Below are 25,107 nucleotides of genomic sequence, written 5' to 3'. Positions count from 1 at the left end.
TTCGGGCACGGTACCTTGCTACGCTCGGCACACTATTTTATTCTCATACCACGCCCTAGTGGATGGTAGGGCAGGAAATACCACCTGTCGGCTAAAAAAAAAAAGAAGTGAAACACCCCATGTCGACCTTTTGACTGTTCCCCATGTCGACCTAGTGGTGTTGACCTAATGCTTGTCGACCGAGTTATTGTAGATCTAGTGACCGTATCCCGGTGTGTACACCCAATATGTTTCTTGATACTGGTATCATTCAGGTAGGTGTGGTATGACTGGACGACAACCTGGATCAGTATACCGACATCGGAATCCAGACTGCCGGTGCTCCCACAGGGGGGCGAGCGCAAAGAAGCGTGTGCGGGGTCAGTGGCTCGCCACAGGTTCTATTCTCTCTCTATGGTTGTAGACCCCAACAAGGGAAAATAGCCCCTGTCAGTTGGGATCCCCCCCTGTTGGAGCACCAGCAGTTGGGATCCTGATTGTCGGGCAGTCACCCAGCGCTCCATTCATGTGCTAGGGGAAGCTAAGTGCGTGTTTCTTACTTTTGATATTATATGCAAAGGACAACAACATGAGCACATTTAAAGTATGAAGTTAAACAAATGCAATTTCTATAGTAGTTTTTTAATTTTACATGGTGACAATGTACATAATATTCTAAAAATAAATATTTAAAAAAGAATAGTTGAATAAGAACAATAGGAATAGTTGAATAAGAACAATAGAAATGTACATGTACTTTTTTTTTTCTATTTTTTAACGTCAGTGTACATTCTAAAATGCACAAATATATGGTGTCCTGATTCGGGAGCTAAAAAGCTCTTGTGCTCCAGAAAAACATGTGCCAATGATTTTCTCATAAGGTTTCGTATTGCAATAGTGTTTGGTTAAGTTCCTGTTGTTCAGTGCCATACTTACAAAAGGTGTATTCCAAAAACACACAGCAAAAATGTAAAATTAAATAAATATAAATAAGTCTATGATCCATCCACTTATATAAACTAGCATACCGTTCACTAGACAGACGATATATCTGTACTGGAGTCTAAACTTGCCGCAGTCATATACTGAAGTGTTGTGTAATGGTGCAGGCGCAATAACGTCAGAACATTTTAGTAATAAGCAAGATGTTCCATTTCTTTACATGATCCTAAAATGAGCAACTGCAAAATGAATCCATGGTCATTCCAGTAATCCTTTGGATCACTGCCTTCCTCATCTTTGTAGGTTCCTAGCCTCCTTCTGGTCATGCAGCCACCAAGCCCTCACTGACTGGCATATTGATGTGTGCAGTGAGCAGGGGTGTGCTCTTCCCCTCCCTCAGTACAAATACCTGGCAACAGAAAGAAAGCAGTCTATTACATGGCTTATACAGGGTGACAAAGTACATAAATAACACATTTTATAATACTACTCAGTGTTCATTTAACATAAAACCCTATTACAAACTCAAAAGGGAACCATACATATTTCCCAGCACACACATACATTACTATGTCACACACAAAACAGATATTAAACAGGCTTCCCCCTTCAGCACACAAAGGCAGGAACAACAGAAATGTTGCTGATGCCTGCATAACATTTCCCTGTCAGTTGGTTAAGGCAGCAGGTGTGGAGAGGATGGGTCACCCGATTAAATTGATGTTTACAAGCATTTTCAATTGGATTTACCAAAGATCGGTGTTCCAAAGCAGACGACTCTTGTCTGCGTTGAATGTTGGACTTAATATAATAATAATACTACAGCATACCTCCCAACTGTCACGATTACAGCGGGACAGTCCCGATTTTCGGGTCCTGTCCCGATGTCCCACCCGCGGCAGGCATTGTCCCGCTGCGGGGGGTGGCAGTTGGGAGACCCCCCAATCTAATAGAATAGACATGCGCACAGCGTCTATTATCGTATGAAAATGAGGTTGTGGCTAATTAGCATAAGCCGCACCCTTATTTGCATAAGCCCCACCCCCTTTTCGGCCGCGCGAGTGTCCCTATTTCTGAAGCAAAGAAGTTGGGAGGTATGCTACAGGTTTATTTTGTATGTATTACCATACCCTTTAAAACTGATGAAACTATCTTTAAAATCAGGACTTAGTGGAATAAAACAGCTATGATTAAAGACTGTTATACAATTATGTGCTTGCTACATGGATGGGTGGGTGGATGAATGGAAGGGAGCGGGAACAGACAGAGACAGACAGGAGGGGGAACAGACTGAGTTCCTTATAGGGCTATAGACGGAAGTACAGGGACATGGGAGGACAGACAGAGTGCCATATGGGAGGATAAAAGGACAGATGGGAGACGGCACAGACGGATGGAGGGCTGTACCCTGTAACTATAGAGGGTGCAGGGGATGCAGCTTTTATGGGGACAGTGGCTTGGGAGGCCCCAAGGCAATCCCACTGTACCCTCTAAATTACTGTTTTTACAATTTATGAACTCTAAATACGGCTGCTGCAGGCGGTTTGGGGGCACAGCAGCTTACTTTCTTTACCATATAGCCATTATTATGCCACCCTCTTCTCCTCCCTTGTATAGACATTGTTGTGCCCCCTACCATGTATAGCCATGATTGTGCCCTTTTACTGTACAGCCATTTATTGTGGCAGTCTCCACCTCCTCTATATATCCATTGTTGTGCCACTCTGTCCCCATATAGAGATAATTGTGCCCCATATGCCCCAGTGTATTGCCAGTACTGTGCCACCCTCTCCTCCCCTGTATAAACTTTATTGTACCCCCCTTCCCTATGTAGCAATTATTTTGTTCCCTCCCGGAGCCTGGTGGGAGGGAGGAGAAGGAGGCATAGCAGCTTCTTGTACAGAATCCGGAAGTTGTACCGTTGCGCCAGACTGTACAAGCACAATCAATGCGCATCCTTCAGTTGAGCACCACCGGCACCGCTTTCGGATTCTGGTCAAGAAGCAGCTTCACCTCCCGCTTCCCTGTGAGTAAAGTGCGGGGCCCGCAACCTGGCGTGGCAGCAATAAATAAAGATAGCAAATAAAAATAAAAATTTATAGTTATACCACTGGGTGTGGTATAACATAAATCCCACCCTCTACAAAAGAGCTGGACTTCTTTTTTTTTGGTAATAATCCAGCTACAACCATATGACATATACAAGAGAGCAAGTATTTCCCCTTAATTTTACATGAATGTGCATTTTACCATACCTAGCTCATTTGCTGTAAAATACAAGCCCCGCACAGAATCAGAAATTTAAATACATACAGGTTGAGTTGAGTATACCTTATCCAAAATGCTCGTGACCAGAAGAATTTTGGATAACGGATTATTCCGTATTTCAGAATATTTTTATCTTTCAATGATGCATATTGAGGTATCTTGCATTTATGTCATATAACAACATCAAACACATGAAATACAAACAAATATATTTTATTTGTGCATAAAACAAGGTTTCAAAACATGAAACAAAGTTTGTGTACAATCTCAGGTACTGATGCCAAGCAATCATTTTCTTGCATATATTTTGTGCCAGTTATATATCAAATCCCCAGTACGCTTTAAAAAAAAAAATAAAAAAAAAATTATTTTTTTCACTTTCTGGAATGTATGTCGAAATACTCAACCTGTACGTTAAATCGTTCGTTTTTAATTATTTTTATGTACGATATAACATTTCCACAACAAGAATGTGTATTTCACATATGACAGTGTTCTGGGAGCTAAAGGGAGCATCAAGGTAAAAATTTGGGTACAGAGCAACACAATATAATTTCATCACTTATCAGACTGGATTCCGAAAATTACATGTGAAAACGGAAAACTACCTTATTAGTAAAGATTTGGAACTTTTTTGTCCTGTTGTGTATCAGATGGAAATATTGGTGGTCCTAACAGAAAATTACCTTAATAATGTCTGAGATTCCTTTGTCAGAACAGCAATCTACAAATGTCTCTATTGGATAGTTTAAGCCAGGAACAAGTAATGGAACCTGAAATAAGTTCATGGGTAGAATTAACACATATATGAAAGAGTACATAGATGAAAACACTGAAAACATGGCTTATTATCCTAAGTCGCAGTAAACGGACTATTCTTGGCGGTTTTGACACAGAATGATGAAATACTGAACACGTTTGGTTTTGTATGCAATATTAATACAATTTTAAATTTGTGTGTACTCAGCGGCCGATAGCAATGCTCTGCCCCACAGTGTCGCTATCACCTGACCAAATAGACAGTGCAGGCAAGAATATTTTCACTAGACGCCGCCTGCACTTTGTATTTGGCCGCAGCTGGGGAAGGCAGCATGTAATTAGCCATCTAATCTCTGAGTGCTAACCACTCTGACTGCTTCACCAGGACTGAGTCCCGTGTGTACATCCCTTTAGGAAACCTAGTCCTCAGGCTTATACAGTATAATTCATATAACCAAACATTGGTTATACCATCTCTGCTGGACAACTTTTCATCCACTTGGGTTACTTGCTGCAACTTTGGCTCTCCAAACATTGTATCACAAGTACAGTTTACGAATAGGAGAATGGAAAAGGACCAAACTTGAATCACACAGGTCATTGAATTGACAGGTTTGACAGGTGCGACCCTGGACCATGGTGTTGTAGGTGGGACTGCAAGAACCTTACTTGAACCTTTACATATTGGCTATTAGCTCTAGTTCACGCAAACATTGGGATTATCCTCATTGTGTGAATAAACAATTTACTTTAATTGCTGCTTCGGAATTCAGGCTTCTAACGCACACACACACACTAGTTCAAAGCTTGTCAAAATGACAGCATCTGCAATGGTCTTTCACTGTGAGCTGTGACAGTTTTTAGCCCACAAACTCTCTAACCCCACCCCAGTCCCTATCAGCTCCTACCTCCAATCTCTGTCTTCACAGCTCTGTCCCTTAATATTCAGCAAGTTAGGAACAGATCAGTGTCCCTGCATACATTTCTTTCACTTTCTGTTATGACATGCTTGGAGATTGTGTGATTAATATCACTTCTTTCTTCATAACACAGTTTCTGAGCACAGACTGTCATATACTGTATGTGATGTCAGTCACGTTCCACAACAGGTGCTTTGTGATTTACCTTAAAGAATGCTGGCTTGAGCTGGTAAAGTCGTTCATCGTACAAGAAACTAATCAGAAGCTGCATAGAAGGTCGGTTTATGGATGTATTCTGTAAAGTCAGAGTTAGTTTGAAGCGGGGACCAATGCCCTGAACCTGGAGAGGTGAAATAGGGATTTAACATGATCCAAGTTGTATCAACAGGACACACGGAAATTATAGTTTCTGGGCAGAGAACAGGATGCCAGGGAACAACAGTCCCCTGGGCAGAGGACAGGATGCCAGGGAACAGCAGTCTCCTGGGCAGAGGACAGGGTGCCAGGGAACAACAGTCTCCTGGGCAGAGGACAGGGTACAACAGTCTCCTGGGCAGAGAACAGGATGCCAGGGAACAACAGTCTCCTGGGCAGAGGACAGGATGCCACGGAACAACAGTCTCCTGGGCAGAGGACAGGGTGCCAGGGAACAGCAGTCTCCTGGGCAGAGGACAGGGTGCCAGGGAACAGCAGTCCCCTGGGCAGAGAACAGGGTGCCAGGGAACAGCAGTCCCCTGGGCAGAGGACAGGATGCCAGGGAACAACAGTCCCCTGGGCAGAGAACAGGATGCCAGGGAACAGCAGTCCCCTGGGCAGAGAACAGGATGCCAGGGAACAGCAGTCCCCTGGGCAGAGGACAGGGTGCCAGGGAACAACAGTCTCCTGGGCAGAGGACAGGGTGCCAGGGAACAACAGTCTCCTGGGCAGAGGACAGGATGCCAGGGAACAACAGTCTCCTGGGCAGAGGACAGGGTGCCAGGGAACAACAGTCTCCTGGGCAGAGGACAGGGTGCCAGGGAACAACAGTCTCCTGGGCAGAGAATAGGGTGCCAGGGAACAGCAGTCTCCTGGGCAGAGGACAGGCTGCCAGGGAACAACAGTCTTCTGGGCAGAGAATAGGGTGCCAGGGAACAGCAGTCTCCTGGGCAGAGGACGGGATGACTATCTGTTTTCAATGAATTTTTCACCCTCTTTACAAGCACATTAATAAAGTTTAAATCTCCATTGCTCCCATAGGCGAATCTAGAATGGGATTTGGAACCCACCCAGTTAAAGCCAAAAAGGGATGTGGCCTCATGTGAAGGGGCGTGGCTTAGCGGGATGGCACTCCTGCAAGAAACTCCCCCATTTTTTTTGCTGCTGTGAGGACATGCCCAGAGCTCTGTGAGCTGCTGGCCATGCCCCCAGATGAAATATATATATATATATATATATATATATATATATATATATATATATATATATATATGCATATGCCTCCGTCTTCAATGCACATTTGTGATCCCCATGCACCTCTCTATCCCACTGTACCTCTCCATCCACCTGTCCCCCCTGAACCTCTGTCCCATGCACCTTTCACGTCTTTGTTAACCCATCTCCCCTGTACCTCCTCGTCTCCCTGGCGGGCAGTGCGGTGGGTGTCAGGCAGCAGGCTTGCATCAGGCAGGCAGGTAGACTTGTGACAGGCGGGCGGGCAAGGGAGGGGAAGGCAGTATATATTCTGCGGCTGGGTCTTCTTAACTGCAGCCTGCGCACCAGCTACTTCCGGCGAAGGCAACAATCTCCTCATATTGAAGAACTAAGCCACCGCTTCCATGCTGGCTCTGCAACAGGCGGCTGTAATAGCTGTCACTGGGGAGCAGCGAATATCTAATATCTAATGAGCAGGGACCCGCTCATTCAATATGCACTGCGCTCGGTCCCCGCTCATTAGATATGCACGGGATGGGGACCCGTTCATTCAATATGCTCTGCGCTGCGTCCCTTCTAATTAGATATGCACGAGCAGCGACCTGTTCACTGCTGCCTGAGCAGGACGCCGCTTGTGCATATCTAATGAGCAGGAACCCAGTGCAGCGTACAGCACCCAGCGGGTATTGCGCTGGACTTCATCGGCCAGCCAGTCTAATGGGTGGTTCGGTGCACCCCCGAACCACCCCCTAGATTCGCCTATGATTGCCTCCTACAGCTACTGTACTTGATCTGCTTCTTAGTTACAGAAACAGTACATTCACATAGTGTTTAATCAGGGCTAACTTCATTATCAGGTAAGGTCAGTTTGGGGAAGCCCTCAGGTAAATCTTTATTCAGAGTATACTCACAGCAGCACTCAGAGTGAGTGGTTCCTGCATGGTTGACGACACTGGAGTGAGGCTGGCATCTAGAGCTTTCACGTACGCTCGAGCAGCACTAAGGCGCAGGCGATATAAATCCATTTGAAATACACGGTGCATGGCTGGTGGGAAATAGACATAGGCCAATTAGACAGCTATAGCTCGTCATCTTCCTTTCTGCGACACTGTGTCAGGAGTAATACAATCCTAGCTTCCTTCATCTATAACCGATGATCTATGCATCTAAATAGATTTCTGGATTACCATCCAGGTATCACTGGTCAGATTTTGCTTATCCTTCCGACTGAACCCTGTAGAGTCCCAAAGATGGTTGCTTCACCAAATCTAGACAGAATGAATGACATGGAGAACTGCTGATGACAGTATTGATCATTGTTACCATTAGAATTGTGCACAGTTTGTATTTCCTCACTGTAACTATGGCTGCCTGCCTCATATTCCCTGCATTACGTGTTGTTGTCCTCAAATTTCAAGTGGCTTAAGTCCTACAGGGAAAAACTTATATAAATTAAATTTTTATTACAAAATCTCTTGGTCTTATTTGTAGCCATTCATGATCATACCTCAGCTTTCATTGGTGTGCAAGAAATGGGAGGCACCTTACCCACTGCATTCTCTCTTTCCCGAAGGGTCTGGTCTACGTAGAGTTTGGTTTTCTTGGGGACATTGAGTTTGATGCTTTGTCCAGTAGGTGGACCAGGAGCTGTATCCTTATCTTCAAAATGAGCCGTTCTCTTTAAGATCTTAATAATAAGACCTCCTCCTGTGGGAAAGGCATAAGTGATCATTGGACGAACAAGCAATGGCGGTTATAGGATAATGTATATTCAGGAATGCATTCTACCTTTGGTAGTCATGATCAGAGTGTCATCCTCTCTTCCATATCTTCCGAAGCAAAGACTAGTCACTATGTCCTAAGGGAAAATACACTTTTGTCTTACACTGCTGAGGCATGGGGAAATAGGTAAAATGGTCATATGAGATGGTATGCAAAACCAATACACAATACAATCCCAATGCCCTAGGAAGTACTGACCATAGAGGTCAGAGACCTGGCGACAGCGCGACCTGTATGCTGCAAAGGAACAGTGCTGCCTATGCCGCTATTAAATAAAAAATTATGATAATTAAAAAAAAATAGGAATAAATCCAGGCCTAAAAGTGTGCCCTTTCCTGATGCACCAGGCTGGGACAGACTGGGTATAGGACAATAGTAAAGAGGACAGGAAAAAGCAACACAAAAAGATACCTAATAATTCAGACTAATAAACTGAAGCAATGGTGAGTAAACCTGAAATGCAACATGTAGAAACTCACTGGGGTAGATATGACACTCAGTAGGTTCTTGTCTCTGTACAGGTGAACTTCCAGATTCTTTAAGCCCACCAGGACAGCTTGGATACTGCGTGACTTCTGCTCCAACAAAGACATGGTCATGATGGATGCAGGCAGAGTAACTGTCCAGAGCCGCTTCCCCTGTCACACGAACATTGTACACATGTATTTGCATTTGTAATAAACTATAGTGAGGTCTATTTGTATTTGTATTTAGATCAAAGAAAGATGGTGATCTGCAGATGACAATGAGTAATGATGTTTGAGGGGCACTTACTTTTTGTGAATATCCATGAAGGGTGTCTTGGGAGGTTCCAATCATGATGTTTTTCTGTACACGGACCAATCCCACCACCTGCGCACTCAGCTCAATGCAGTACTTCGGCCGCTTGGAGTCTCTGAGATGAAATCTCTTTTACATCAAAGTACAGTACGATATTTAAATGTTATATATGTAACTAATCCATGATCACGTGCCTCCTTCATACCACAATATGAGAGTCGCAAGATAAAACAGATCGTCCTTAATAAGAGATAGATCCACAAAGGCTTTGCCTAAGGATTTCTGCATATGTTTGCAATGACTATATCACTGAATAAGTAAGGCACAGTGTATGTAAGCAGTAACCAGGTGCAGACATTACTGCGTAATTCATCCCGGTTATCAAAAGTGGATATTTCAGTAGGGTAGAGACAATCTCTAACCTCACTGTAACATGGGAACTAGCTTGCAGAAAGTCCAGTTTAACAAGTCAGGTGTTACATCATTCAGGGAGTATATTAACTTAATTCTCTCACAGATTGTATCATCTGTATAATACAACAAGCAGGGCTTGTCTCCTTTAGTTATAATGCAAAGCAAATCCTGGCCCTCATTCAGGTTGACTCGCATCTCCTCAGAAACATGCAAGGGGATCTGTATGAGAACACATCCCCTCGCATCAGCCGCTAGCAGAAATCAATTATTTCTCCTGCCTTTGCAAGAAAAAGTCAGTCTCAACTGACTTTTATTTGCGAGCGTTGGGACAAAGACGGGGCATCGGCCGGCCAACGTACCCATGGGAACGCCCCACATTTTCATGGAGACCCCCATAAAACGCCGTCACCACCCCCTTTCCTTCATGCTGTCTAGCTAGTGTGTGAGTCGCCATGACCGTTTGCTATCGGGGTTTGCACATGCACAGAAATGGGCATATGCAAACCCCGACCATCGGGGCAAGGGCCGAATTCAGGTCAGTGATCCTGAATCGGCCCCCCTGTTTCCTTATCTGGGAAAATCTCTGTATAAGTTCTACCTATACTGACTTTTACAGACAGTAGTGATGCAAGAGTATAGGTTTACAGTATAAGAAGAGATCCTCCAAAGCCTTATATTATAAATGGGCTTAGAAAAAAAGACATACAAATGCATAGGTTTCAATACCTGCGCAGGATGTACACACTGCCATTACGACAAGCAACAGTAATACGGTATTCAATGTCATACTGTCCAGTCACATCCAGGATCGTCGGTACACTGGGAAGGCTGACCTGTTAAAAATGATTACAGTGTAAACCAGAGCAAGATTAAGACCCCATCAGGACCTAGGCAACAGAACGGTTAGGGGCTCCTGCGGGATGGATCTAAATCAGGTTATATACACAATGCTGAACAGTAAGGATGCTTTCAAAATAGAAGTGTTGAGAGTTTACGGTTATCAATTCACTAAATGAAAAGTAAATCACCAGATCAGAAGTCTAAATCAATTCAATATTTGCTGTGAACACCCTTTCCTTTAAAACACCATTCATTCTTTTAAGTACACTTGCACTTGAAGGAACTCGTCGGGGAGGTTGTTCCAAGCAATTTGGAGAACTAACCACAGACCTGCTGTGGATGAAGCTTGCTCAATTCCTTCTGTATCTTTCAGGGTGATTCAGGTTGGCTCGCAAAGCACATTTGGTTTTCTAATGGACAAAACCATGTGCACTGCAGGTGGGGCAGATGTAACATGTGTAGAGGGAGTTAGATTTGGGTGAGGTGTATTCTTCAAACTGATATCTATATTGCAGTGTAAAAATAAACCAGCCAGTATTTACACTGCACAGAAACAAAATAACACCAAAATCTAACTCTCTCTGCACATGTTACATCAGCCCCACCTGCAGCGCACATGGTTTTGTCCATTAGCAAACCAGATGTGCTTTGCGAGTCAACCGGAATCACCCCCTTTATTTTATCCCAGACAGACTCGATGATGTTGAGATTAAGGCCCTGTGGAGGCCATAGCGTCACTTCCAGGACTGTTTGTTCTTCTTTATGGTGAGGATAGTTCTTGATGACATTGCCCATTCTCTGTAAAGCTCTGCGGAACATGTGTGCGCTATTATAAGAAACTGATAATAAATAATAAATATATGTTTGGGGTATTTTTCCTGCTGCAGAATAAATTTTCAGACGGAAAGTGCAGGGAAGCACTTCCGGGTACCTGAGACAAAGCCCTCGCAAGCACGGGGAGAATATACAAACTCTGCACAGTTAGGGCCATGGTGGAGATCGAACCCATGACCTCAGCACTGGGAGGCAGTAATGCTAACCATTACACCACCCGTGCTGCCTGTTAGTTAGAAAATCGGACACAAAACCACTATATACAAGTCGGACAGAAATAAATGGAGCGTTTTTTGTTTTGTTTTGGGATACATAGTGTTCAGCAATGATGTCAATCAATTTCAGGTACACAATTACAGTACATTTGCATCCCAATTTTTTTAAATTAAAAAATACAAAATATAATATATATAAAATTATATGTGGTATGCCTACATTCTGTGTCTATTTGCATCTGTGGCTGCATAAAACATATAATGCTACAGTATTTTCCTGCCAAACACGAACATAATTTGTTATGCGGATACAGACGCAATAGTATACCGAGTATAGGCATGCCGTATTTCATTGTTTGTGACTGTATATGCACACCAAATTATGTTACAGTGTATGGCAGGAAAACACTGCAGCATAACATTTTGCATACCTCCCAACTGTCACGATTTTAGAGGGACAGTCCCGATTTTCGGGTCCTGTCCCGCTGTCCCACCCGCGGCAGGCATTGTCCCGCTGCGGGGGGTGGCAGTTGGGAGACCCCCCAATCTAGTAGAATAGACGCTGTGCGCATGCGCACAGCGTCTATTCTCGTATGAAAATGAGGTTGTGGCTAATTAGCATAAACCACGCCCTCATTTGCATACACCCGCCCCCTTTTCGGGCGCTCACGCGGCTTCGCCGCGCGAGTGTCCCTATTTCTTCAGGTCAAAAGTTGGGAGGTATGCATTTTGCCTGTTATTCATAAAGATAAAACGATCAAAATATTGGAATATTCTGGCTCAAAACAACCACCAGACCTACAAGAGGACATGTGGCTACTGTGGCTTCAGTTACAAAACAAATATACATAAGGAAATGAAGGAACAAAACTAGTAAAACTATCAGAGAAGGTAAGGCCTTGGCGAGCAGTCAAAAACCAAACTACATCTTTACAGCATGGACCAATGTAAAATATTTGGGATCAGAGGAAAGATTTTCTAATACCCCTCACACTGCAGGCTGGACCCGGGTAATTGTCGGGTTGTTTCTTTGCAAACACTTGTACAGAAATATCATCTTCAATCCCCACTGATCCGGCTCTCTGCTACTTTCAGCGTGACCCATGTCGGATAACCTGGGTCACGTTCTAACAATGCAGACTACCAGGAGTGATCCCATGTTTGATGCTAGGCATAGTCTCAGTGATATTTAGTGCCCCTAGCCCCATTACAATATTTAAATGGACAATAACAAAGCGTTTGTGATGGTCAGTCCATGGGCCCGACCGGATGCTCGGGATGTCTATCCGTAAATGTGTCCCTTAGGAAAAATGTATTTAGAGGTCTCTGAAAAGCCATTACCCAGAAAACGTTCTTTGCAAAAATGAAAATGATTGGCACATACATAGTCACAAAAGGTTAGAAAATGATGCTCACCCGGGTCAGGATAGTAAATGCTTCTGGATCCAGTATGAATATTTCCCCACTTTCTGTACCTATCACAAGGCAGCAGACAGCATCCTCGTCTGCCATGTTCTTCTTCAGAGTTCCCATGCATGTAATCACAGTCTAAAATTAGAATATTTATATATTATAAAAATATAAAGGTTTAAATACATAAAGGAAGGCAAAAACTGACCTGGATATAGTAAATGTAAACAAAACACTGCTCAGCCTCTGCTAGGGGCTGATTCGGAGAATGGTACTTCTTAGACGTGGAAATAAATATATATATATATATATATAAGATCGCACTCCATCCAACCAAGAAGCAGCTCCCAGGGTGTCATCCAGAACTTTGTAAAGAGTTCATGTATATGTACTAAAAAGGTCGCACTCTCCAGAATTTTTGTAAATGCAGATAAAATCAGCTGTGTATTTGGTAATTCATATGCAGCAAAACAAAGTGTTATACTCAACGTTAGCGTTTCAGTCCATTGTGGACCTTCATCAGGAGATACACATCAGATACATCTGTCCAAGGTGAAGCACAGTGTGGACCACACAGCAGGTTCCTACAGCATATATATATATATATATATATATATATATATATATATATATATATATATATATATAGTGACAAGAGCACTGGAGTAGTGTTTGAGGGCAGGTATATTTGTCCCAGGTTCTTGTCCTACACCTTTTAGAAACAGGTGTTTGACCTCACAGAGGGCTAATCAGCGAGCAGCTGTGAGTGGGATGAGAAAAGTCTGCCAGACTGAGCAGTGTGTGCAGACTGCCTGGGGAGACTGCAGAATCTCTGTGTGAGAAACAAGCTGCCTTATACAAGTGAGCCACCCAGTGTTGACTGGGAAACTTTGTGTTTTTGTTTAGTGACAGTTAGGAACTAGTGCCGGACAGGCAAGGTATTTTCTTTTGATGTTTATTTTATTTTCTGCTGAATAAAACTGGTTGCGGCCAGTTGCACCAGAAAGACTGGACTTGTATGATTTCTCAGCTGCTGCTGGCTGCCTTCTACCCCAGGAAAAGACATCCAAATTCTATACACATACACACAAACGTATACACACACACACACACACACACACACGTTTTTGCAAGGGAAATACTGGCTGCTTTTGCATGCAGCCTACAAATGCTGGGTAGGTTATGTTTACACTGCAATTTAGATATGAATTTGGACATGCCCCGCCCAGCATGTTCTCAGCCGCCCCACCCTCCTGATTAGCGGGCGGGTGGGCGGCCTGGAGTCTAGGACTGAGTCTGAGCCAGGGGATGGAAAGCAGCAGTGTCTGCTGGTCTCTTCTCTGCCTATGTCCTTCAGCTTCTCCTATGCGTATGACATCATCATGTCATACCCTAGTGAAACAGTGATTCCTCTGTATGTGTGTATAACAGGAACATGTCCAATGTCTTCCCCCACTCACGTGTGGATTTAAAGTTGGGAGAGCGCCCACAGGATATGCATACAGGATGTATACAGCGGGCAGCTACAGCAAGGTGCTGTTACTCCATGTCTGTGGTAGAGACGCCCCTCTGCTTTTTTGATTTTGCTTTGGTCCCAATTCAGAATCAGCTCCCAGTAAACACAAACACACACATTATTATACTAAAGGCCTATACACACAGGGCTATTTCAGGGCTAGTTCTAAACAATCTGACTAGATTGCTTAGAAATTAAGCACACATCACCCAGAGTGTGTACCCCTCAGCGACGGCGATCCCGCACGTCGCTATTGCCTGACTAGATCTTGACTGCATGCAGTCAGAATCTAGTCAGATCACCAGTGTTCTCACCAGAGAACACTGGTGAACACAGATCACTCAGAACGTATGGCTGGTGCATATCATGTGTGCCAGCGATGCATGCTGAGCGATCTGTTCTTAAGCACATCGCTCAGCACAGGGCTCCCATCGCTTTGTGTGTACGGGACGTAACATAACTTTTCCAGGAAGCTTTCTCCTTCCACACTGTATTTTATGGTCTATGGGAAATATGAATATAAATGCATGCTTCAGGTTTCCCCCAGTGTAGTACAACCATTTGTACCCATAAATCCATAATCTCCTACTTACCTGCCTTTTTAAAGGCAACTGTTTATATGTGTTCACAAAGGCCTCGGTTTCCCGGAGGTCAAGCATCAGGAACCTGTGACAGAGTGTGGAACAGGAGTCAATCACTGCTGGCTCTATAATTGTGGATGACTGAATTATAAAGTGCAGAAAATACTGTGCAAATGTTTGTGGAAACAATGCTGCACAGTGAAAGAACAGAGGAGAAATCGACATCAAATCAATATGTGATCTAACTGCCCTTCCCCTTAACCAGGGATGCTCAAACTATTTTGCTCTGGGACCCCATCAGACAATGAAAATTATTACAGGACCCAAGCAAGATACTACTGAATGGCCGCCACATTTGTGGTCATTGAAGTGAAGTGACTGCGAATGTGACAGGGAGGCAGTGGGTAATGGGGGGGATGCTAAAGGGTGACAGGGGGATAGAAGAAGGAAGCAGTGGGTGTTTACTTAATGATTTATACCCTGTCCCCCCTCCACAGACACATTTGCCTGATGGTCAGCAACATAGTCGTGACCCCATGCTGAGGTGGTTGGGACCCACTTTGGGGTCAGGACCCACAGTTTGAGAACCGCTGCCCTAAACTATTAATTTTTCGACTTTTGAAAGCGTTCTTACTTTTTTTACGCACTAAACTTTTGCACAACACTGTAAAGAAAGTCACGCTACCGTTAATCATTTATACGTACCAAAGTGACCTCACTGAAAGAGGAACCTCTGCTTTATCCCTGTATAAAGAAACACAATATCATGTATTCTCAGGATAAAAACATGCTCTAGAGATACAGATTACACTATAGAACTGATACAGATTTTCTATCCATATATTTTGTTTACTGAAGACTGAAATAGAACAATCCATACTTTTGTCTGCACCCAGAAAGCTACAATACTGGCTTGTCATATACAAGCACTGAACATCCAGGCCACATAAGGTTTGTAGATTATGTACAGTAGATCGCTCATGTGACCTGCAATGCCTAGAAATTATATTCATGAGAACTGCAACAATAGAATTCTGTATTAGGGACTTTTAATTTGGCCATTCACAAGAATAGCTACTTTTAATTTCCACAGTTAGAAGACTTTTACACAGCCCCTGACCTACCTGATTCCCTCCAGCATCTCTTTTAATGTTGCCGGGTCTATTTTGTCCTATGTGAGAGTGGAAACAAAAGGAATCACAATTGTTACATCATTGGCTGCACTGAAAGTGGCTCACAATAAGCTTACATGATATTACCAGCAAAACAAAGCCTGTATGGCATGTGTGGCAGGAACAGCCTTCTAATTAGGTGATCAAGAGCATGGGCAAATGATCGGAGAAAATACTCCACAGTATTTACATTGGTGCAGCTGCTTATGGTATGAATGCATCATCACAGTACTGATAATAGCAAAGAAAGGACGTTATACACTGTACACAATAGTAGACCCCTGGGCAGATGGTATGTTTGTGTGTGTGTCACAGATCAATGTGAGGGAACTGCTACTAGTACGACATTACAGTAGGGAGAAAGGAGTACTGCCCTGTTGGTTCACTTCACCTTGATAATCAGGTACTTCTTAGCATTGTATGGTCAATAATTGGATTTTTAATTACTGTAAAATATCTTCCTCGTAATCCATCCGGGTAACACTGAGTTAATGGACAGTGAGCCGCTGACCTAAACAAAATTGCCTTACTCCAAAACACACACACACACAAAACAAACCGGAGGTCTGATGGAGATGAGAGGGGTTCCACCTTTTGGTGACTATACTAATGGCCGTCAAACCAGTCAATTAACACAGTGTCCCCCAAATTGGATGCAGAAGCAATGGTAGCAGTGCTAGTAGTGTCTGTAAGTGAGACCGTTCTTTAGATAACAGGATACATAGAGGTCACTCGAAAACCAAGACACACAATGAAAGTAGAGGTTAAAGTGACACTATGGGGAGCAAAAGATGTAATGCTGGTTTCACAACAGCATTCTTTCAATTTGAGGTCACTGTATAGCAACAAACTGTACAGCAATTTGTTGGTAAGGTAGAAGTTCTATCATGAATGGTGCAAACTGGCAGATAGAATAAAAGTGCTGAAAACAAGATCCAGTGAAATGAATGTAAATAAAATTAATAATTCCCATATCTATTCTAACTTTACTGTCTCTCACACCTATGTCCCGTCTATCATACCTCTCTAGCCTGATCCCACACTTCCTTCTCCAGGGGGTTGACCTCCAGTGCTGGCAAAGTGAATTTGAAGTAAGGTCTCAAGTTCTTGTATACATAGATGAATGGCCCAGATGCTACAGCCACAGCAGGTGTGCGTGGCTCATTCTGATCCATCAGGAAGGCCGCCACACCCGTTGGCATATCTAGCAAGGTGTTCTCAGACATCAGACTTGTGCCTTTATATACTTTCAGCTTCATGTTATATGGCCCAGTGCCCATATCACCAGCCACCATCTATAAGAGAAAACAGAGATATCGATCTGCATAAGAATTATCTCAAAACAAGTTAGCTGAGCCAACAAGGAAGAATGGAAGTTCTCTTCTGAAAAGAGCTTACCTTAAAATCCCCATCTCCATTTAAATCAGCAAGAGCTTTGAACAAGGTAAAAAAAAAAAAAAAAAAAAAACAGGTTTAAAGTGAGTTATATAGTAAAATAACTCAGAGTACATATAAGGGTTGTTCGCATACTTCAGTGACAGAATACATGTACTGTAACCTCAAGTGATTGCCTACCTGGAAAACACTAAACTGAATTCAATTCATATGCCTTTTTCATTTAGAATTAAGAAAGTAATGCTGTTGAGAAAATGGTATGCTATGTATCCTATGTATACGTATAGATTGCCCAGGGTACGTCACTGTGAGCAATCTCAGCTGTGGTAGAGCTCAGATAACTGTGAGCAACCTAAAGCTGAATACACACCTAAAGATTTATCTGTCCAATCTGTCTGGTGGGAACAAAAATCTAGTAATGTATGGGAGCATATGACAATCAACCATTTGCTCCCAAATGCTGGAAAAGATCACAAAACATTGTTCGCATAATTTGATTAAATCAAATGGATTGGTACTTATGTAGTATCTGGGCGTCCGATTTAGAAATCGGATCGGATCGCATCGCATGCGACCAAATCGTATGCGATGGTCAAGATTTTTCCATAGGATTCAATGTTAAAATGGTCTGAGTCCATTTTAACATAGAATTCAATGGGAAAAAGGGGTCCTTTTCCTTTCCCCACTATCCAAGTGGGCATGGAGTTGGATATAAACCTGTGGCGAGCGTAGCGAGCCACCGAGCCCGAAGCGTGGCGAGCGTAGCGAGCCCCGCGAGGGGACACAGAATACTTTTAAGAAATATGCGTCCGCTCGCCACGCTTCGGGCTCGGTGGCTCGCTGCGCTCGCCACGCTATATAAAATCAACTCTATGCCCACTTGGATAGTGGGGAAATGAACAGGACCTTCTTAACATTGAATCCTATGTAAAATCGCATCGAATCGCATCGCATCGCATCTGATTGTATGACTTAAGGTAAGGCATACAATCACAAAATCGGACGCCCAGATACCACATAAGTACCAATGGATTTAACCAATTGTCTTGACAACCATGGTCTATCTTCCAGTGTTTGGGAGCAAATGTTCAATTCTCATATGCTTCTATACATTACCAGATTCTTGATCCCATCATATAGATTGGACAGATAAATCTTTAGTTTTGTACCCATCTTATTTACCTTAACAGAACCAACATCTGACTTGCAAAAGCAATGAGTGTGAGTGATGCTTGCAGGTAAAATCCTTGCAGGAACACATTGACCATTATTCTGGTTCACTCGCAAAGGCAAATTCCTTCTCAAATGGACAAAACCATGTGCACAGCAGGTGGGGCAGATGTATCATGTGCAGAGAGATTTAGATTTGGGTGAGGTATTTTGTTTCTGTGCAGGGTAAATTCTGATTGCTTTATTTTTACGCTACAATATAGATCTCATTTTAAAGTAAAACCCCACCCAAATCTAATTCACTCTGCACAAGTTAAATCTGTCCCCCCCCCCTGCAGTGCACATAGGGCCTTATTCTGGTTCACTCTTAAGCTGTGTACACACGGGGTAGACAGGACAGCGATCATATTTCCAGCGATTTCAGCCCCTATCGCCCCTGTGTGTACACAGCTTTAGAGGCAAATCCTTCTTAGATGGACAACACCACATGTGCACTGCAGGTGGGGCAGATGTTACTTGTGAAGAGAGAATTAGATTTGGGTGGGGTTTTTCTTCAAAGTGAGATCTATATTTCAGTGTAAAAATAAAGCAGTCAGTATTTTTCCTGCACAGAAACAAAATAACTCACCCAAATCTAATTCTATCTGCACCTGTTACATCTGCCCCCCTGCAGTGCGCATGGTTTTGTCCATCTGAGAAGGAATTTGCCTCTAAGAGTGAACTAGAATAAGGCCCATAGTTTTGTCCATTTGAGAAGGAATTTGCCTTTGCGAGTGAACCAGAATAAGGGCCATTGTTCCTTTCCTGACAGCGCTGATTCATATAGGAATTGGAAGATTCAGCTCACCATTATACAAATACAACTGATTCTCGAGTACTAATCCACCTGTTCCCAACTGTGTTGTATATGCATGGAGACAATATAAAAAACATTTCACTCGACTGAGCTATTCAATTGTTCTTGGGTGCCCATTATTTATTGCGCTTCACTCACCCAAATGTACTTTAGAAACACAGATATACCGGGAGCAACAAGGAAAGAGACATTTGGATGCCCAAAAGCCCAAAGTTTTGCACATTTCTGCTGGCCACATCAGGAGAATGCGAGCAAAAATAACAGGTGCCAACAGCATTAGCACCCAATAAGTCCAGCAACTGAATTGCTACATAGGGTACCAATTACTTAGCTCCGTGCAAAAAAGCCCAATTGACTCGCCCTCTACATAACCCTTTGCATTTTACATGGCCAAACCTTACATTATTGCACAACCTTATGTTGCAAACTTATCAGTCTCATAAGTTATTGAGGGAAATTTACTAACATGGGAGTTGTATTTCAGATAGAATGTTGCTTTGGGCAACCAATCAGAATGTACTTCTTATTTATTTAGTACCTTCTAGAACATGGGTGGGCAATAAGCGGCACTCCAGCTGTTGATGAACTACAAATTCCAGCATCCCTTGCCTTAGTTTTGCTATTTGGCTATGCTGAAACTAATGCAAGGCATGCTGGGATGTGTAGTTCATCAACAGCTGGAGGGCCACTTATTGCCCACCCCTGTTCTAGAAGATAGTAGATAGGAGCTGATTGGTTGCCCATAGCAACACCACATCTGAAATACAACTCCCATCTTAGTAAAATTTTCCCCATTGAGTTAAACTATACAATACAATGCCCCATCCTAAATCATTGTGTTTCACTGTATTTCCTTTAACTTATGTTTGAATTTTATTTACTGTTTGATGATATAATGATGATGGACACTTGTATAATGTCATCATTTGTTGGAACAAATGCAGGTCAGTTGGTGACATAACCTTGTTGACTTCGAAAATGAATAATTCAGATTTAAAATGTTGCTGTCTGCAAAGTTAACACATAAGATTATCGCATCTTGTCCTGAGTGCCAGTTACTCATTCCATACTAAAAATACCGGACTCTGGTACCTGGACATTTCTTTGTGGGAGTGGAGTATATATTATAAAGAACTAATAGGTGGATATATAATGCACCTCAAATCCCTCTTTTTTGCAGCAAGTAAAATAATAGTATGTTTGACAGGTCTGTCACTGTCTCTCAAAAGGCAAGTGTTGTAATTCCATAGCAAGAGGACCTGTCTTCCCTGAGAGGCTGACTGCCCTCAGTAACAGACAATCTGTTTAATCAGTTTATCATAATCCCTAGAAATCTCCTTACACCACGTGGAGGGTATCAAAGAAATGACAATCTTGGTTCAACCTCTTGCAATTAACCAACATAACTGCTTCCCAAACCTTTGTGAATGTGCTGGGGTAATCTGTCTGCCATACTCCTGCCTACTGCCCATGTTAAATATATGGAAGGATCGTTAGTTGCAGGAAGTGGGAGCTCATACTAGTCCCTCTCCCTTACTTTAAATATATAATATTAATAATAATAAGTCAAATTTTATATAGAACTCTTTCTTCAACAGTGCTTAATGCATCATAAACAAAGCATAGTACAAAATATTAATAAAGGGGCATACACACAGGGCGATATCAGCGCCTTTTCTAAGTGACTAGAGTGCTTAGTAAATGGAGTACTGATCGCTCAGCGTGTATGCCCTTCAGCAGTGCATGGTCCTGCGTGTCACCCACATGGAAAGCCAATGCTTTTGCGGGGCTTTTAAAAAATAAGCAAAGCCCCGCTCAGGATGATTGCTCAGCAAAAGTGGCAGGTCATCCCGTGATTACGGGGCTTAATATAGAAGAAACAGCAACAAAGGAGAAGTGTAATGAAGGGTTGGTGTGGACATTTTAGGTAGGAACTTCCATGGGTTAAATATTCCACCTACAAAAAGGTACCATCTTGGGCCCACTATATGGGATTACCCTGGGTAGAATAGGTTACAACTACAAGAGAGATGACACACAATGGGGTGGTTGTAGAGACCTAATGATAGGAGTAGGGTTCCAACATAATCATCAATTCCATGTATTTTTTGTATCCCAACCATGAGATTACACATATAACATATCGCTTAGAAGAAATTCCGGGAAGGAATACTTCCTTGTTGAATGTTCTATATATAACTGAGAAAATGAAAGAACTTAACAAGTTAATTATAAAGAATTGATACATAGTCAGGAAAGCAGCATATTTCAGCAAAAAATTATATATGAAATTGGGAGGCAGCATGGTCATCGGGATCTTTTTTGCAGCTAAATTATGATTATTATCCTTTATTTATATGGTGCTACAAGGGATCCACAGCACCCAATTACAGAGTACATAAATGAATAAGCAAACAGGAAACAGTGACTTACTGTTGAATACAATAGAGGACAAGTACGGGGTACATAACTATTGCTGCATCAGCAGACGATACTGAAATATCAGGGTGTCAGAAAACCGCAAATTTGGTGCCATCAAAGACGGTTTAAATAAGTAAAGCACATGAGGGAAGAGGGCCCTGCTCGAGAGAGTTTACATTCTAAATTCTTAATATATTGTTCTCAGATTTGTATGTAGTTATATAAAAAATATGGTACTTGTTTCCTAGCACGGCCACACCGATTTACATCGGGGTGGTCGTGTCGGAAAAATCGGGTCGATCGCATCGCATGCGATTTGGTCGCATGCGATGCGATCGACGCGACCGACCGATTTTGGACCCGATTTTTTTTTTAATGAAATGTAAATCGGGTCCCTGGGACCCGATTTTACATTGGATTCAATGTAAAATATTCCCAACCCCCCCAAATTTAACGGCGTACACCCCACCCCACGATAGACGCCAACCCGAAGCGTGGCGAGCGCAGCGAGCCCGCGCGGGGCGGCGGTGCGCGTCCTCCGACCTTTTCATTCCCCTACTATCCACGTCGGCGTGGAGTTGAGAATAGAATAGTGTGGCGAGCGCAGCGAGCCACCGAGCACGAAGCGTGGCGAGCCCCGCGAGGGGACGCGTATACCTGTGAAGTTATACGCGTCCGCTCGCCACACTATTCTATTCTCAACTCCACGCCGACGTGGATAGTAGGGGAATGAAAAGGTCGGAGGACGCGCACCGCCGCCGCTCGCCACGCTTCGGGTTGGCGTCTATCGTGGGGTGACGACGGGGACATCTATAATGTGAAATGGGTCATATTGGCCCATTTCACATTTTTTCACTATTTCAATGTTAAAAAATATTTTAACATTGAAGCCTATGGAAAAATCGGGGGCATCGCGTCGGGACCATTGTTAATGGTCCCGACCGACGCGATGCCCCCGATATTTTACCTTTCCCGACACGATTTCAATGTTAAAATATTTTTTAACATTGAAGCCTATGGGGAAATCGGGGGCATCGCGTCGGGACCATTGTTAACGGTCCCGACCGACGCGATGCCCCCGATATTTTGTCCTAGCCGGCCAAATGGACCTGATTTCAAAGGAAATCGGGTCCATCGTATGGATCGTGTACCTTAACTTAAAAGGTACACGATCCATACGATTGTGGCCGTGCTAGGAAACAAGTACCAAAAATATTATTTATTGTGCGCTGGTTTACATTACTTCTCCTCTGTATCGTAGTTCATTTATAAGCAAATAAGCCTATTTATTTTTTCTTTAAGTACTCTTATACACGGAGTGGACATTTATGAGGTTCATCTAGACCAGTGGTTCTCAAACTCGGTCCTCAGGACCCCACACATTTCACATTTTCCAGGTCACCTGACAGGTGCACTAATTACTGACTGATACATTTTAAAAGATCCACAGGCAGATCTGAGAGGAGAACTGCAAAACATGCACCATGTGGGGTCCTGAGGACCGACTTTGAGAACCTGTGATCTAGACCTTATATGATCATTGCATGGGTTCAATGGGTATCAGCTGGCACAATCATTTTGTTAGAGTTGATTTACGGGATCACACATTGTATATATCTTTAATTACCACCACTATTTTATTTTTCAAGTTATTTATTCCATTTCACACGCTGTTATTATATTGTTGCAATATAATCACTATTCTTTTACTGTACTTACCAGTACACGAGGAGACTGTATACAGACCTGCAACAGGATCATAATGAGCATCCAACCATTTTGAGGCCTCACTAAGAGACAAAAGTCATGATGTCAAACACTGTCATACAATTTTCCTACAATGTACAAAGCAGTACCAGATTATCACACAAAGCAATCCTAAATAATAAAAGGCTAATGCTGCCCCTCACCTCTATCAAGTGTTGTGTGCACCAGCAGAAACTAGATGGCGCGGCGCATCACAGAGCAATTCAAGTGTTGCTCTGTTCAAGCGCGCACAGTTATGGGTGCCCATTACTGCTATTTTGTTCCATCATTGTGATGGACTGGTAACTAATATAGGTGCTATGAATAATGTCAGAAAGCAAGCTATGTAATGCTGAAAAGGCCCAGGACACACTGTTCGGATTTCTACTTCTACTTCTCAGTTAGTTTAACAGAGAGATAGTACTCCCAGAAACAAAGAAAATAGTCAAGTTTAAGTGTATGGTCCTAATAATCCAAATTCTGCGTGTGGTATTGTGCATGTGTGGGTAATGGTATGGAGTTTGTGTGGTACTAGTGTGCATGCATATGTTATTGTGCATGTGTGGGATATTGTGCATGTGTGTTGTGTTTACGTGAGCAGGGTGTTGTGTTAACGTGAGCAGGGTGTTGTGTTAACGTGAGCTTTACTGCTAACCACCCAATCATACGCTTCTAATCTAATGTCCATGTAATAGTTAGTTAGCAAGCAAGTAGGGGGACATGGGAGCCACAGCATGTATGGTGAAGTATTTTCCTTGCATACGTCACGTCACCTCACAGTCACACACTACGTCGTACAGAGCGGTCTCTCACCCCTCCCGGGCGCTGTCTGATGTGGAGGACATGGTCGCGTCTCTGTGATATTCCTACATGCAGATTTCCCTATGATTCGGACTATTCAGCTGTAATACACAACGTATAGCGAATCAGATATGTCTCCATGTACGTAGGCCGCTGTTCTGTTGTCACGGCAACCAACAGGTCCCTTTGCAGCCTATGTGTACCCGCCCACTGCCGTGCTGTGATTGGACGCGCAGAATCAGAAAAGCTGAGCGTAGACTGATTCCTCTCCACCATCTAATCGGAAACTTTATTAACAAGAAAAAAAAGTAACAATGCAATGGATTATACTGCAACAGTCCATTTATATTTACCATAGATTGTGCGTTGGTAAATACCTGACATATAAACATGTATATGTTTGTTACATGCATAACTACATGATCCCTTCCACATGGCACAAGAGTGTGTCAGCTTCTGCACAATCCTTCCCATAGCTATAATTGCCGTCCCATAAGTTCAACTGATTTATGTAAGAAAAAATATTTTACAGTGCAATCATACTGTATATTATGAAGCCTGGCATCAGCCTGACATATGCTTACTATTCTACCTGGTACAGTATATAATGTAATAAACTTGAAAATATATTAATTAATTCCCTTTTCTTTTCCTCTAGCACAGGCTTTCCCAACCACGGTCCTCAAGGCACACCAACAGTGCAGGTTTCAGTGATATCCAGGCTTAAGCGCAGATGGTTTAATCAGAATCACTCATATACTAATTAAGTCACCTGTGTTCAAGCCTGGATATCACTAAAAACTGCACTGTTGGTGTGCCTTGAGGACCGTGGTTGGGAAAGCCTGCTCTAGCAGGTAAGTGTACTTACTGTAGGAATGTCCATGGCAATGTTTATT

General features: G+C 43.0%; 1 protein-coding gene across 1 annotated transcript; it reads right to left on the bottom strand.

Moving 5' to 3' along the window:
• Nucleotides 1-586: 586 nt before the first annotated feature.
• Nucleotides 587-24,410, bottom strand: BBS1 (Bardet-Biedl syndrome 1). The gene is made up of 17 exons (XM_083165293.1): nucleotides 24,224-24,410; nucleotides 23,384-23,454; nucleotides 17,221-17,255; nucleotides 16,845-17,117; nucleotides 15,775-15,821; nucleotides 15,356-15,394; nucleotides 14,663-14,735; nucleotides 12,560-12,691; nucleotides 9,981-10,087; nucleotides 8,835-8,955; nucleotides 8,540-8,698; nucleotides 8,067-8,136; nucleotides 7,827-7,985; nucleotides 7,190-7,323; nucleotides 5,074-5,208; nucleotides 3,876-3,962; nucleotides 587-1,330 (listed from the first exon to the last, which is right to left on the bottom strand). Exons 1-17 carry the CDS (start codon nucleotides 24,253-24,255, stop codon nucleotides 1,244-1,246), a joined length of 1,761 nt encoding a protein of 586 aa, XP_083021419.1. The 5' UTR covers nucleotides 24,256-24,410; the 3' UTR covers nucleotides 587-1,243.
• Nucleotides 24,411-25,107: the final 697 nt, after the last annotated feature.

The sequence above is a fragment of the Crinia signifera genome, chromosome 11 (genome assembly GCF_055691185.1).
Source record: "Crinia signifera chromosome 11, ASM5569118v1, whole genome shotgun sequence".
Taxonomy (NCBI): Eukaryota; Metazoa; Chordata; class Amphibia; order Anura; family Myobatrachidae; genus Crinia; species Crinia signifera.
The sequence above is the reverse complement of the archived record's forward strand: the minus strand, read 5'-3'. Positions and strand labels throughout refer to the sequence as shown.